General features: G+C 46.9%; 1 protein-coding gene across 2 annotated transcripts in view; it reads right to left on the bottom strand.

Annotated features, from left to right (window-relative positions):
• LOC121720575 (A disintegrin and metalloproteinase with thrombospondin motifs 16) overlaps positions 1-14554 on the bottom strand; it is a 56126-nt gene continuing 41572 nt past the window's right edge. For both annotated transcript variants that reach the window (XM_042106841.1, XM_042106842.1), the window contains 5 exons: positions 5078-5282; positions 4009-4206; positions 2264-2470; positions 1414-1561; positions 1-754 (listed from right to left, as the gene is read on the bottom strand). In XM_042106841.1, coding sequence (XP_041962775.1) covers positions 639-754; positions 1414-1561; positions 2264-2470; positions 4009-4206; positions 5078-5282 — 874 coding nt within the window. In that variant the 3' untranslated portion in view covers positions 1-638. The remainder of the gene's footprint in view (positions 755-1413; positions 1562-2263; positions 2471-4008; positions 4207-5077; positions 5283-14554) is intronic.

Raw genomic sequence — 14554 nt, 5'->3', positions numbered from 1 at the left:
TTGTACACAAATGTATTTTTCTTTATTTTGAGGTAAACACACACGAAAAATGCAAATCAAGTGTGAGTGTGGTCAACTTTCATATATAACAGTTGTAGGTCAGAACCCTTTGGACTCTGTGTGAGGGCCTTAGTCTCGGGGGCCTTAGGCTTGGGGGTCTGTAAAGTGTCTTTGTAACAACACTGATCCTGTAAAGCACCATAGAGATTAAAACTGGACCAGAGAGCTTGCCATATAAAGCACCATAGAGATTAACACTGGAAAGGAGAGCTTGCCATATAACTTTCTCCTTTCAAGTCTGGTGTGCATCCTTTTCACGCCAGCTCCTGCAGTCTCTGTCTGGACGTGGAGGGTTCAGTCCAGAAGTGTTTTGACCACTCAGTTCCTTCAAGTCTCTCTAAAGTCAGGCTACCTTCTAAAGACACCTGAAGTCTATGTCCCCATCTTATCGATCGTCTAATTTCAGTGCAGGGTTAACATCAGAGCGTTTAGTAGCACTCAGCCTCTGGTAGTCCTCCAGGCTAGTGCTCCATCCCCCAACTCTCTCCACTGTAAACACGCACATCTGTAGTCTCTGCTCTCTTGCGGTGGGGAGATCTGCTTCCTTCCGTTTTCTCCTGTGTCCTGCGTCCTGCCCATCACAGGTTGGGGTGAGAGCAGGACTGGCAGCATTGATGCCCGTAGAACTTGTGGTGGCACACACCGTGCTGGGGCACCAGGTAGCACCAGTTGAAATAGTCCTTGCACACCATCTCTGCAGTGGACGGGGACAGCGTCACATACAGACATGTTAATGGTGTCATGGAGTCTGGTTGCTGTTCAATAGTTGTTCTTAAAGGGATACTCCGGAGTAAACACAACCTGGGGTCTATTAACAGGTTCAAACATTAGTTTCCTTCTCTGTTCACTTTAAACGTTTGCAGTATTTGGTTTATCTGCAGGATAAGTGTAAGGCTATTTTGAACTTTGTCAGTGGTTTGAAAATAGCGATTTATTTTGACATGGCTGTATGCCCACTGCAACATGCTATAAACCATCTTGTTGCTAATGCAAATAAATGTCTAGCTCAAAACTCCCCTGATTAACATAATTTTACTCCCAAACGAAGGTTTGGACCCGTTATCAACCATAAATAAACCCCAGGTTGTTTTTACTCTGGAGTATCCCTTTAAGTACATGGCTCGGATTAAACTGAATGGATGTTACAGCAAAGTTCACCAGTTCTCATGTATAGATGATTATATAGGCATGTCTCTGTGTGTGTGTGTGTGTGTGTGTGTGTGTGTTTGTGTGTGTGAGTGAGTGAGTGAGTGTGTGTGTGTGTGTGTGTGTGTGTGTGTGTGTGTGTGTGTGTGTGTGTGAGAGAGAGTGTATGTGAGTGTGTGTGAGTGAGTGTGTGGTGTGTGTGTGTACCTTTTTTCTCTGGCCGGGGACAGTAATGGGCATTACAGGCTTGGGCCATGGGGGGTTTCAGGTGAGCAGAGCATCCTGACACAAGCCGGCCACTTAGGAGACACTGCACTGACCGAGACTGCACCCCTCCACCACAGGACACGGTGCACTGCAGACACACACACACACACACACACACACACACACACACACACACACACACAGACAGATGGAGAGTTCATTACTACACACATACACAACATTTTTCCACCATAGGTCACTGTGCACTGTACACAGAGGTCACACATTGCACACACACACACACACACACACACACACACAGAAATGTGTGCACAGCATATACAAAACATTACACCCCAAAACACAGTATGTTGCTATGGGAAACTCTAATCCATAACTTCATTATTTAATATGAGTTATGACATTGACACATCCCTCTGAAGACCACAGAGGGACAGAGAGAGAGAATGAGAGAAGGAGAGAGAGAGAGAGAGAGAGAGAGAGGGAGAGAGAGAGAAGAAAGAGAGAGGACACAGAGAGTGTGTGAGAGTGAGGTGGAGACAGAGAGACAGAGAAAGAGGGATTGAGAGAGAATGAGAGAGAGAAAGAGAGAGAGAGATTGAGAGAGAATGAGAGAGAGAGATTGAGAGAGAGAGAGAGAGAAGAAAGAGAGAGAGAGAGATTGAGAGAGAACGAGAGAGAGAAAGAGAGAGAAGAAAGAGAGAGAGAGAGATTGAGAGAGAACGAGAGAGAGAAAGAGAGAGAAGAAAGAGAGAGAGAGAGAATGAGAAAGAGAGAGAAGAAAGAGAGAGAGAGAGAGAGAGAGAGAGAGAGAGAGGGGGGGACAGACCTGTGACCAGGGGCCGGTGTACCAGCTGGGGCTGGCCTCCACTGGGCGTGGGCACTCAGGCTGGACGCATGCCCGCTGCAGCTCCAGCGAGGGTTGGGAGGCGTGTTGGCACCGCTTGGCCACCAGCTCCTGGTACTTCCCCACCGCGTCCTTCTCCGCACACTTCAGCTGTCGTTTCTGCACACCTACGCCACACGTCACCGAACACTGGAGCAGCAGGAGGAGGAGGAGGAGGAAGGGGGGGGGAGGAGGAGGAGGAGGAGGTGGAGGAGGAGGAGGGGGGAGAGGAGAAGGAGGAGGAGAAATAAAGAGGTGGAAAGGGGGGCAAAGCTCTGCTGTTCATCAGCTGGTAAACAAAAGGGTTTCATCAGGCTGCTGTTACATCTCTGTGCCTGTTGACCATCAAAGTGGACCAGAGACCTCTCCGCACTCTCACAAACAAACGGCAGCGTCGTCAAAGCCAACACTGGACATAGTTGGAGGGCCAGATGGGTCTCTCGCTGCTGCTCTCACTGGCTTCCTTCAGGTCCACTCTTCAGGTCGTTTGATGCTGGCAAGAAGCAGAGCTGTCTCTATAGTCTGATTAATGCATGCGTGTGATTAGCAAGCTTTCAGCACTAGGGATTCACTCCCTCTCCAAGCCACTCCAGAGCCATGCTTCAACCTGTTGCTTTTTAGGGTGAATCTGCAGATGTGGGGAGGAACTGTGTGTGTGTGTGTGTGTGTGTGTGTATTATGGCTGTGTTTGCAAGTGCTGTCTGTCACTTGTGTGAGCTCTACCTTGTATGAATGTGTGTGACCCAGCAGATGTATTGCATTTACATGTATTCATTTAGCACATTTTCTTTTATCCAAAGTGACTTACATATGTCATATATTACAAAAGATACATTTTCTCCGGAGCAACTTGAGGTTAAGTGCCTTGCTCAAGGGCAAAACAGTGAAATTGAACTCAAAACTTTTCAGGCTACCAGTGTTATAGTCAAGTCACTATGCATCGAGTCAAGTCCGAGTCGAGTCACTATTAAATGCAAAACTGTCAACCTTCGGGGCATTCATGTCTCCAGGCATTTGGCGCTGTTAAAGTTAACGTCTGTTATTGTAGGAACATGGCATGATGTGTGATGTATGACATGAAGCGGTAACACTCCATTGCACATATATTAATACTGATAATATTCTAATGACATATTACAATTATAGCCTAATGACATTACAAAAAAAGTACAGTCCTTGTCTCAATTTCCGAGTCTGCATGGTCTGAATGTACGAGTCAGAGTCCAAGTTCGAGTCATTCAGTGCTCAAGTTCTCTAAATTTAGCTCATGACTCGGACTCGAGACCGAGTCCTGGACTCGAGTACTACAACACTGCAGGCTACTGCATGCTAGCCCAGCTCCTTAACAATTACGCTACCACCACCCCAAGAAGACAGGCAACATCATTGTCATTCACACAGTGGTTCTGAGGGCAAAGCCTAAGCTATCTCTTTTTTTGTTGCACTGCTAGTCATTATGACAGCAGTTGGACCCGAACTAATGCCACCGAAGAGACTAGAGCCTTAATCCAGCATCTTAGACCACAGAGCCACACTATAGCTGTCTGTATGTCGGTATTGCTTTGTAAGTGTGCCTGTATGTTTTATAAATCAAATATGGTTGAGTCAGCGTATTTATATGATAGGGACGGTATGTGTGTATGTGTGGGATGTGTGTGTTTGTGTTTGTGTCTGTGAGTAGTTGTTACCTGTTGCCAAGTGGACAGGACCCACTGCCCCTTGGCCGGTCGTGGGCATCGCCTCAGCTGGCAAGACTCCTGACTGCTAGGTTTGAGGTGGGCATCACACGAGCGGTCAGGCAGTGCCCGTGTCCCTGTGCCAACACTGCTAAGGCACTCCACCAGACGCCGACGCAGTCCCTTACCACAGCGCCGCACACTGGAGCACTGTCAACACACACACACACACACACACACACACACACCGAGCATTTCTGGTTAGGTTTTCTGAGAGGTCCACACTAGCATTAAGTCATGTGGCTGAGACTGCAGACCTGCGTTCTTTATGTGTCTGAACCACACAGTAATAAGAACCCAGGAGGAAAATAACACACACACACACACACACACACACACACACACACACACACACACACACACACACACACATTACTTTTGTAAGTGGCCCAGAGGAAGTGTGTGTGTTTTATGGGAAGTATGAGGGTTGAGGCTCGGCAGTGACATAACAGTCAGGCTGAGGTGAGAACAGTTGTTAACAAGTCCACTGGTCCCAGTGTTTCTCTCCAGCAACGGCGCTTTCAACAGATGGTCCATAACATCACCTTTCTCTCCCTCTCACCCTCTCTTGCTCTACCTGCCCCCCCCCCCCCCCCCCCCACACACACACACACATACATTCACACCACAGATATTCTCCTGTTCCTCCTATCACCTGAGACCAGGTGAATCGAATTCCTGCCCCTCCTTACCTGAGACCAGGTGAATCTAACTCGGCCCTCCTTACCTGAGACCAGGTGAATCTAACTCGAGACCAGGTGAATCTAACTCGGCCCTCCTTACCTGAGACCAGGTGAATCTAACTTGGCCCTCCTTACCAAAGACCAGGGGAACCTAAACTCCTTACCTGAGACCAGGGGAACCTAAACTCTTTACCTGAGACCAGGTGAACCTAAACTCTTTACCTGAGACCAGGTGAACCTAAACTCTTTACCTGAGACCAGGTGAACCTGAACTCCTTACCTGAGACCAGGTGAACCTACACTCCTTACCTGAGACCAGGTGAACCTGAACTCCTTACCTGAGACCAGGGTCCAGTGCTCCACTGTGGGGGGCAGCTGGGGTTGTGGCAGCTCTGGATGCGCGGGGGGGTCGGCTGAGGGCAGCTGAGGTCCGGTATCTTCTCCACCTGTCCGGGGGCGCTCCTCTGCACACACTCCACCTCTCGGCTCTGCTCCGCCTCCCCACAGGTACGGCTGCACGCCCCCCATGACCCCACAGACCAGCTGCCATGGCAACAAAAGGTATGTCAATTATCAACAAAATACTGCACAAATCCATCACTGTGCACCAATACAATAATATGTAGCCTGCAAGATGATGATTTGTTTAACTCAACATATAAAGACACATGTAGTAATCCGATCATTACACCGGCATCGACATCATCCACCAGACAAACACATACGCACACACACACACACACACACACACACACACACACACACACACACAGACAGACACACACACACACACACACACACACACACACACACACACACACAGACACACACACACACACACACACTTATGACTAAACACACTCATGACTAAAGACATTCTCACTCCATTATTGCTGGACCTTGGGTCAATACACTTCAAGGGTTTCATTTCAGCAAAACAGCAGTGCAGCAAGTTGTTTACTTGTTAGGACATGTTGTAAACAACTTGAACCTGTGCTGACCATATCTTTCTAGCATCAGACCAAAGCCATGAGAGTGAGGCCCAATGTAGCCTGCTTTCGGGGTGGTAACAGCTATGGGGTCAAAGGTCATGCTATGTTTATGATTTGTTAAATGATGGCCTCAACAGCCCAAATTTAACTGTAAGCTCATACTTATAACCTCTTAGTTAACACACATCTACCTCAAAATATACACACTAGACAATGATTCCAGGGGGTTCCTACACACACACACACACACACACACACACACATGCACAGACAAGTTAATAAGTATCACGTTTGCTGCCAAGAGTGACAGGATGACCATATGATCATGGGACCTCTAAAGCTTCAGATTCTGTTTCTTAGCAGGCAGAGCATATGGTCTGGAATGGACCCCAAGGACCCCTCTTACAGCCACACCATCCATAACATCTCTCTCTCGTGTTTGCATAAACACACACACACACACATAAACACAGGTCTGTTGCATCACTTGAGAGGAATGCTGACGTGTGTGTATCTATGTGTGTGTATGTGTGTGTGAGTGTGTGTGTGTATGTGTGTGTGTGTGTGTCTGTGTGTTCAGAGCGGGGACCTGGCTCTGTTTATGATCTCTCTCAGTCTGGAGTCCCTCCATCTGTTCTCAGCTTGCCCTGTCTGTCTTCCACAGCACACCACCCAACACCCCCTCAATCAAAGTTAGAACTGGGCAAATCTGTGTGTGTGTGTGTGTGTGTGTGTGTGTGTGTGTGTGTGTGTGTGTGTGTGTGTGTACTGTATACATATGCAAATGTAAGTGTTTGTACATGTATGTGTGCATGTGTGTGTGTGTGTACACTTTATTTGTCTGCAAATGCAAGTGTGCCTGAACATACTCACATGTTTGTGGGTGCGTGTGCATTTTTGCGTGTCAGCGTTTCCGTGACAGCGGAGCTATTTCAGGTTGAATCGGGGGCTGAAGTGCCGGCTTGACCCACGCCGCTTTAGACACGCTACAGCTGAGGTGATTTATAGACTCAAGATTAAAGCTCCGAGAGGCAGAAGCAGAAACGGCCCGTAACTTTCCACTCTAATTCGGACGCTTCACGCAGAGTCTGGACCGCAACCCGACACTTGGAGCGCACTGCTCCACTTAGGTGTGATGTCAGGAAAACTTGGCCAGACGTCTTCCTATTACGATCCATCATCTGGCCTGCTCACTGTCAGGGCTCACTCATCTCCTCAAACTAAAAATGATCTGACAAACATGAGGTCATTTTCAAAAGAGAATGTATTTGTGAGTGTGTGTGTGTGTGTGTGTGTGTGTGTGTGTGTGTGTGCGTGAGAAGGAGTGTCTGTCTGTCTGTCTGTCTGTCTGTCTGTCTGTCTGTCTGAGGACTAGAAGTGTATGATTTGTGTGTATGCATGACTGTGTGTGTGTGTGTGTGTCTGAAGTTTAGAGGTTGGCTGGCTGTCTCTCTGTCTGTCTGAGGTCTCAACGTGTACGGTGTGTGTGTGTGTGTGTGTGTGTGTGTGTGTGTGTGTTTGGAGAATAGTACAGTGGGCTTACCCTCATAACACATGACACCCCCTTCAGCCCTCTCACACCCAGAGGCTGATGTCAGACACTAAATGAGACCCCCTCCAAACACACACACACACACACACACACACACACACACACACACACACACACACACACACACAAACACACACACTTAGAGACATTTTCCATGAGGTAAGGCCGTCTCCATCCCTCTAGTCTGGCACATATGGAGTCCCAGCCGTTAAATACTTCCAGCCCATAATAATCTCTGCAGCGGGGTCCTGTTCGGCCGCACCAGCCGCACCGTCATGTGCTTCTGTTTTGGTACTGAGACATGCCGCATCCCCACAGCACGAGCACCATGCTCCTGAGTTCTCTCTCTCTCACACACACACACACACACACACACACACACAGACACACACACACACACACACACACACATACTCACGCACACACACACACACACACACACAGACATACTGTGTCCCCACAGCACGAGCACCATGCTCCTGAGCTCTCTCTCTCACACACACACACATACTCACGCACACACACACGCACACACGCACACACACACACACACACACACACACACACACACACACAGACATGCCGCATCCCTACAGCACGAGAACCATGCTCCTGAGCTCTCTCACACACACACACACACACACACACACACACACACACACACACAGACATACTGTGTCCCCACAGGACGAGAACCATGTTCCTGAGCTCTCCCTCACACACACACGCACGCGCACACACACACACACACACACACACACACACACACACACACACACACACACACACACACACACATGCATAATCTCGTGCATGCAACCCGGCACACACACACACAAACACACACACATACACACACACATACACACAAGCATGCAGACAAATTTGCTACTTCTCTCTTTCTTGCTGTCTCTCTTTCACACATGCACACACACGTACACACACTAACAAGTTCTTTCCTTTCATCACTCGCTTTCATTCTTTCTGCCGCACACACACACACACACACACACACACACACACACACACACACACACACACACACACACACACCATTTGAGCTGTGTGTGGTGGTCTGTTTTGGTCAGACATACAGCATTGCCTGGGCATGAGAACCATTCCTCCTGAGCTCACCCACTCCACTCTACCTCAGCCGTCTAAAATACTAAAAAAAAGTCAGTACAGAACTTCAGTACAGACATGGCTGTGGGCTGACTGCGTTCTGCTGACCAGGCTCCTGTAGAGCATCTCTGGTCAGTGTGAAAGGTCATGCCTCGGAACCACGGCTCAGGTTGCATCAGACCGGAGAGAGAGAGAGCGGCAGGCAGAGAGAGAGAGAGAGAAAGATAAAGAGAGAGAGAGGGATGGGAGTCATATGATTTGTGTTAATCTATGGCCGATTACTCTTCTGAGCAGGTGATTTGACTGTGTGTGAGTCTACACATGTTCAGATGCATGTGCTCACATTAAGGGACCACTACGACGGAGTATTAGGGCCACACATGAAGAAAAAAAATATTTTTGCCATGGCGAGATTAAACTCGACATGTTGACTTTAAAGTCAGCATGTCGACATTAAACTCGACATTTCGAGAATAAAGTTGAAATGTAATATCTACTTTAATCTCGACGTGTCGACTTTCAGATAGATTGCGTCTTGTCTGTTAACTACTCATTGCCGTCATCGTGAAGTGCTGTATCTCGCGGTTGGAAATACCATGCACTATGCCGTTTAGTATATAGCTAGAATAATACATGTATCCAATGATATGTTTCTATACAAAATGCTATTTCACTCTGTTTTACGTGGGTAAGGCCACCGCACATTCAAATAACTGCCCTTCATGAACCAGGCCGTCACTCTCCATAGGTTAACTAATTTCTCTAAAACTGCTTTTCCATGTCTCACCTGCAATAAACATAGGAGGCTATAAACACAGGTATAGCCTAAGCATATATACTATTTTGATCCCGTGAGGGAATATGTGTGCATGTATACTTTATTTATGCACTGTGTGTGCATATGTGCGCATGTAGGCTACTAGTACATGGTGTGGTCGGGAGGAGGACAGCTTCATTCGTCCCTAGACATTCAGCAATAGGCTGTTTTGCATCCATTACAAACAAGCAATGTGAAATTCTAGGATTGGGGAGAGCGCCTAGTATGCCTAGTCTAGTGCATAAGCATGAAGTTGAACCTTTAGATGAAAAACACTCTTTAATAATAGGCCTACAATAAATAAAAAAAACCGCTAATGACGTTTAGGCTACTTTTGACCATCGTATTTATCGCCTGTAACTCCGTGATAAGGACCTACAGGAAAGTATTTGGCTGAGCAACGGAGGTTAATGTTTTATGTTTTGTTCACATGATATAGGCCTATGTCTAATCATTGTTGCAGTCGAAGAAAACTGGAATGTTTAATTCGTCCTCCCTTTCAATCGTCCCGAGCGGTCCTTCTCTCTCCAAACTAACTTTATTCTCAAAATGTTGAGTTTAATGTCGACACGTCGAGATTAAAGTCGACATGATATTTCAACTTTATTCTCGAAATGTCGAGTTTAATGTTGAAATGGCGACTTTAAAGTCGATACATTGAGATTAAAGTCGACATTACATTTCAACTTTATTCTCGAAATGTCGAGTTTAATGTCGACATGGCGAGTTTAATCTCGTCATGGCAAAAATATTTCTTCCTTCATGTGTGGCCCTAATACTCCGTCGTAGACCACTTTTCTGTGAGAACTTTGCTATAAAAAATCTTGTGATTGCAACTTGATTACAACATAACACGGTGCCAGAATAAAGCATTATTGTGAGTGACACAATGACACCCATGAAACAGATCCAACAGATATACTGGAAATTAAGTGAAAGTATTAAAAACAACAAAAAAGATTGATGAAAGAAGCAGCTTTGTTTTCTACTACTTGTGAACACACACAGACACACACACACACACACACACACACACACACACACACACACAGGTGGTTCACGGTTCTGCACAGCAGGTCAGTGGGGCTCTTACAGATTAAAAGAGATACACATCACATGAGTCTCTCGTGTGAGCGCCTCCTCTGAGGGTGGCTCTGCCTCCGTGACTGCCCTCTGACCTCAGACCTCCCTTCTCCGCTGCACTAGTCTCGGCACTGACCCAGTGGCCAGCGCTAACGCTCCTCTCAGCCTGACCTAAATGAAGTTGAAGTGGAGTGAAACGCCCGAGGCCTTTTCTTTTCTTTTCTTTTCTTCTCTCGCTAACAGTGCTGTTCTTACGCTAACAGTGCTGTTTATCTAAAGATAGACTTTGAGAAATGGGTAGCTACCGCTAATCTGTGTGCTTTAGGGTGTGTGTGTGTGAATGTGTGTTTGTATAGTTGTCTGTGTGTGTGTGTGTGTGTGTGTGTGTGTGTGTGTGTGTGTGTGTGTGTGTTTGGGGGCAAAAGGCATCTGTCAGTGTCAATGTGTGTAGTTTTACTAGTGTGTGTATGTGTGTGTGTTAGCGTATGAGAGTTTATTTGACTCTTCACCCCTTGTTGCCCATAAAGGCTCATCCCACAGGGCTGCTGGGAGTCAGTCATGACATCAGAGTAACACAAACACCATCAGCAGCCTTTACGGCCTCTCCTGGGGGCTAATGGCTGCTCCACTACTCCCGTGACTAGTCATTAAGCTGACTTCCCACACACAGACACACAGACACAGACACACACACACACACACACACACACACACACACACACACACACACACACACACACACACACACACACACACCACCCAACTGCTTTTGTAGCTGTGTATATTGTAGGCTAAACCGCCTATTTGAACCTGTGGTCCTCAGGCTTACTTGAGAGAGGGACACAGACACAAAAAACATGCACATAATGAAACATGCACATACAGACACACACACACACACACACACACACACACACACACACACACACACACACACACACACACACACACACACAACACACAGTCATGACAAAGGCCTGCAGCATGGCACATAAACAGGTCGAATTAATCACAGACATTTTGTCTACACCTCAGAATGCCATAGGCAATGCTCTGGCTCTCTTAGGCTTAGAGTGCTGCCCTGATTGGGAGAGATAGTCAAGAGCAGGAAAGGATTGTGTGTGTGTGTGTGTGTGTGTGTGTGTGTCTTCTGCTAACCACAGGCCTGGACCCCTGGTGGTAGTCTTTTTCACTGTGCAGTATAAACAACTTTTTATTGTGCAGCATAAACAACTTTTCCCTCTTTTTCCTCACTCCAAAAGCATTGCTTTTGTTTGTTTATCTTTTTTAAAAAATGGTTCAAACCAAATAAAAATCAATCAACAGAAATGTTGTTTGACCGACAGATTATTGCGTGCACCCTGACTCTTGCAGTCAGAGGCTGAGCTGAGGTGCATCCAAATTCGCGAACATAGGCAAACGTTTTGCAAACTAGTTTTCTGTTTGCCTTGAGTTCTCTGGGAACGAAAACAGTTTGAGGTAGTTCTCTGCGAACATACAGTGGAGCTGGACTTGAGCTGGACGAAGTCTTACCATTACAATGGAATGCTTACACCAAATCGTTCAAATTGAACTGTTCAGAGAAAACATATTCGCCACGGACATTTGCCGAATGTGAACGCTGCTGCTCTGCTGGCCAGCTAAAGGGAGCTCCACTGACCCCTGACGAATGACAGGAGTGCCATGCAAGCAGGAATGTGTAGCATGACCTCGCTCCAATGCTTCAGTTTGCAATAAGTATGGGGTACTGAAATGGTAATCCCATCCCCAGCTGTTAGGAGCAAAGTGTGTGGTGATGAGTGTGTATGTGTGTGTGTGTGTGTGAGTGTGCGTGTGTGTGTGTGTGTGTGTGTGTGTGATTTGAGAAAGAGAGAGAGAGAGAAAACAGACAGAGAGATTTTTTGAGGTTTTCCTCAAGCTTAGAAAATGAGAATTAGGACGAAACTCACACTTAAGGTTTGGACGGAGCAGATAAAAGATGGGCTGGCAAACTGTGTGTGTGTGTGTGTGTGTGTGTGTGCGTGTGTGTGTGAGAGAGTGTGTATGTGTCTGTCTGTGTCACAGAGAGTGAGAGAGGTTATAGAGTTTAGATGGATAAAATATGGGGTGTTGAATACTGTGCACTGTGTGTGTGTGTGTTTGGGAATTTAAGTGTGTGTGTGTGTGTGTGTGTGTGTGTGTTTGGGTGATTGTGTGTGTGTGTGTGTGTGTGTGTGTGTGTGTGTGTGTGTGTGTGTGTGTGTGTGTGTGTGTGTGTTTGGGTGATTGTGTGTGTGTGTGTGTGTGTGTTTGGGTGATTGTGTTCCCCACAGGGAGATTCCTCCCTCCCTAATCAGATCTTTCCTCTCAGCTGTAATGCAATCTAGGGAATGGACCCTGCACTCTGGACCATGGAGCTGATCTGGACCCTGGAGCTTGGACCAGGGCAGCGTGTTTATGCCATCGCCCAGCATCTCCTATGTCTGATCTGGGCAGCGCGTTCACTAATGCCATCGCCCAGCATCTCCTATGTCTGATCTGGGGATTGGTTTGGATGATGTCACTCTCACAAGAGGGGAGATAAATATCATTGTATGTGCGTGTGGATGTGTGAATGTGTGTGTGTGTGTGTGTGTGTGTGTGAGAGAGAGAGCATGTGGATGCATGTCTGTGGATGTGTGAATGTGTGTGTTTGAGAAAGGAGTTAAATGCCTGTTTATGAGTCACTCGTTGCTTATGACAGAAGATCTTCATATGACCTTCAAAGACACTGACCCCATATGTCTTACATGGATACTTCTGTTTACGCTAGAGCCTCTTAAAGCTCACGGGTATTCTCTTACCTCTAACATCTCTAGAGACAGCAACAGGCTCCAGTGTGACTTACATTATATATTTATATACAAGCATATGAAACTCAGGAACATGTGACAAAGCTACTGTACGTTTCCCAAAGACTATGAGTGATATTACCCATGATGCTCTATGGCCAGTCTCCCTAGACACAAGGACTAACTCAGGTCATGTTTGCAAGGGTTCTCCTGCCAATGGCATCATGATCAGATGTATGACCCATCGCTAAGAACGCCATGCAACCTCAAATAGGAACTAAGCCGTCAAATAGGAACTAAGCCACTTAGACATGTCAGCTGTTCTCAGGAACAGCAGGATTAGGAGAGCAGACGTTGCATCAGCGCCTCTGGTCGGTTCTCACAGGCAGTGGACTGTGGGGACTCAGTCTCTCCGGGCTGGGACTGAATGGAGGGGACTTTTCCTGGTGATCTGCACCAAGTCCCGGTGCCAACGGAGGGCAGTACCAGAGAACCGGTGGACAGCTGAAGGGTGCGGGGGCACAGAGCTGGTGCCAGTGTCTGCATCATGCATGGGCACACCCTCATGGGTGGCACCATCATCGCACATCACAATACACAAACACACACACACACACATACACATACACAAGTGTACACAGACATGCATGCACAAACATGCACCACACACACACACACACTGGGGTGGTGGTGCGCACTCACTCAACTCAAGACACCCAAGGACTGGTCTCGCCAACCTCACACAACCTGAATTCCCCAGCACACGCCCCAGTCCTGATCTGAACCCAGCTCCAGCACCGAGACTGATTTAAGATTACTTAGGCTTTTAAAGAGTAATACCCAATGGCACAGCTAAATGATACCCATATTTCATCTGATGCAGGACATGTCAGTTAAGCTTTCAGTGGAAACTATTCATCACAACACTAAAAGGTCAAGATGGAGGCAGTCTGTCCTCCCTACTGCATTTATGTTCTGCACATCATTAATTCATTAATTTTACCAAGACCACATTTGCTTTGCTCCTACTTAGGGTAATGTGATACATCTGTTCTGGTAGATATAAAACTGTGGCCCACAATCCGAACACCAATGACCATGATTTAAAACAGAGGCCGGGCAAACAGGCGCTCTCAATTCAATATCAATTTTCAATTTCAAATACTTCTATAGCACCAATAGCAACCAAAGTGCTTCACAGGGTCTTTGTAACACTCCAAGCTAGAGCCATCACGAGGATGTTCTCTAAGATTCGACCCCTTTGTGGTTCTGATTGAGGGGTTTTAGGGGAGCAGTGGGGACCAGGATCCACCGCTACACCACAAACCCCAAACACAGACATCCAGACGCACACTCGTTAGCAACATCCTCTTAGCCAGCCACCACTGTGTTAACCCCTCCGCAAAAGGACAGTAAGAAAGAAAGCAATGGATCGTATT

This window comes from Alosa sapidissima, chromosome 10 (assembly GCF_018492685.1).
Source record: "Alosa sapidissima isolate fAloSap1 chromosome 10, fAloSap1.pri, whole genome shotgun sequence".
NCBI lineage: Eukaryota > Metazoa > Chordata > Actinopteri > Clupeiformes > Clupeidae > Alosa > Alosa sapidissima.
The sequence above is the reverse complement of the archived record's forward strand: the minus strand, read 5'-3'. Positions and strand labels throughout refer to the sequence as shown.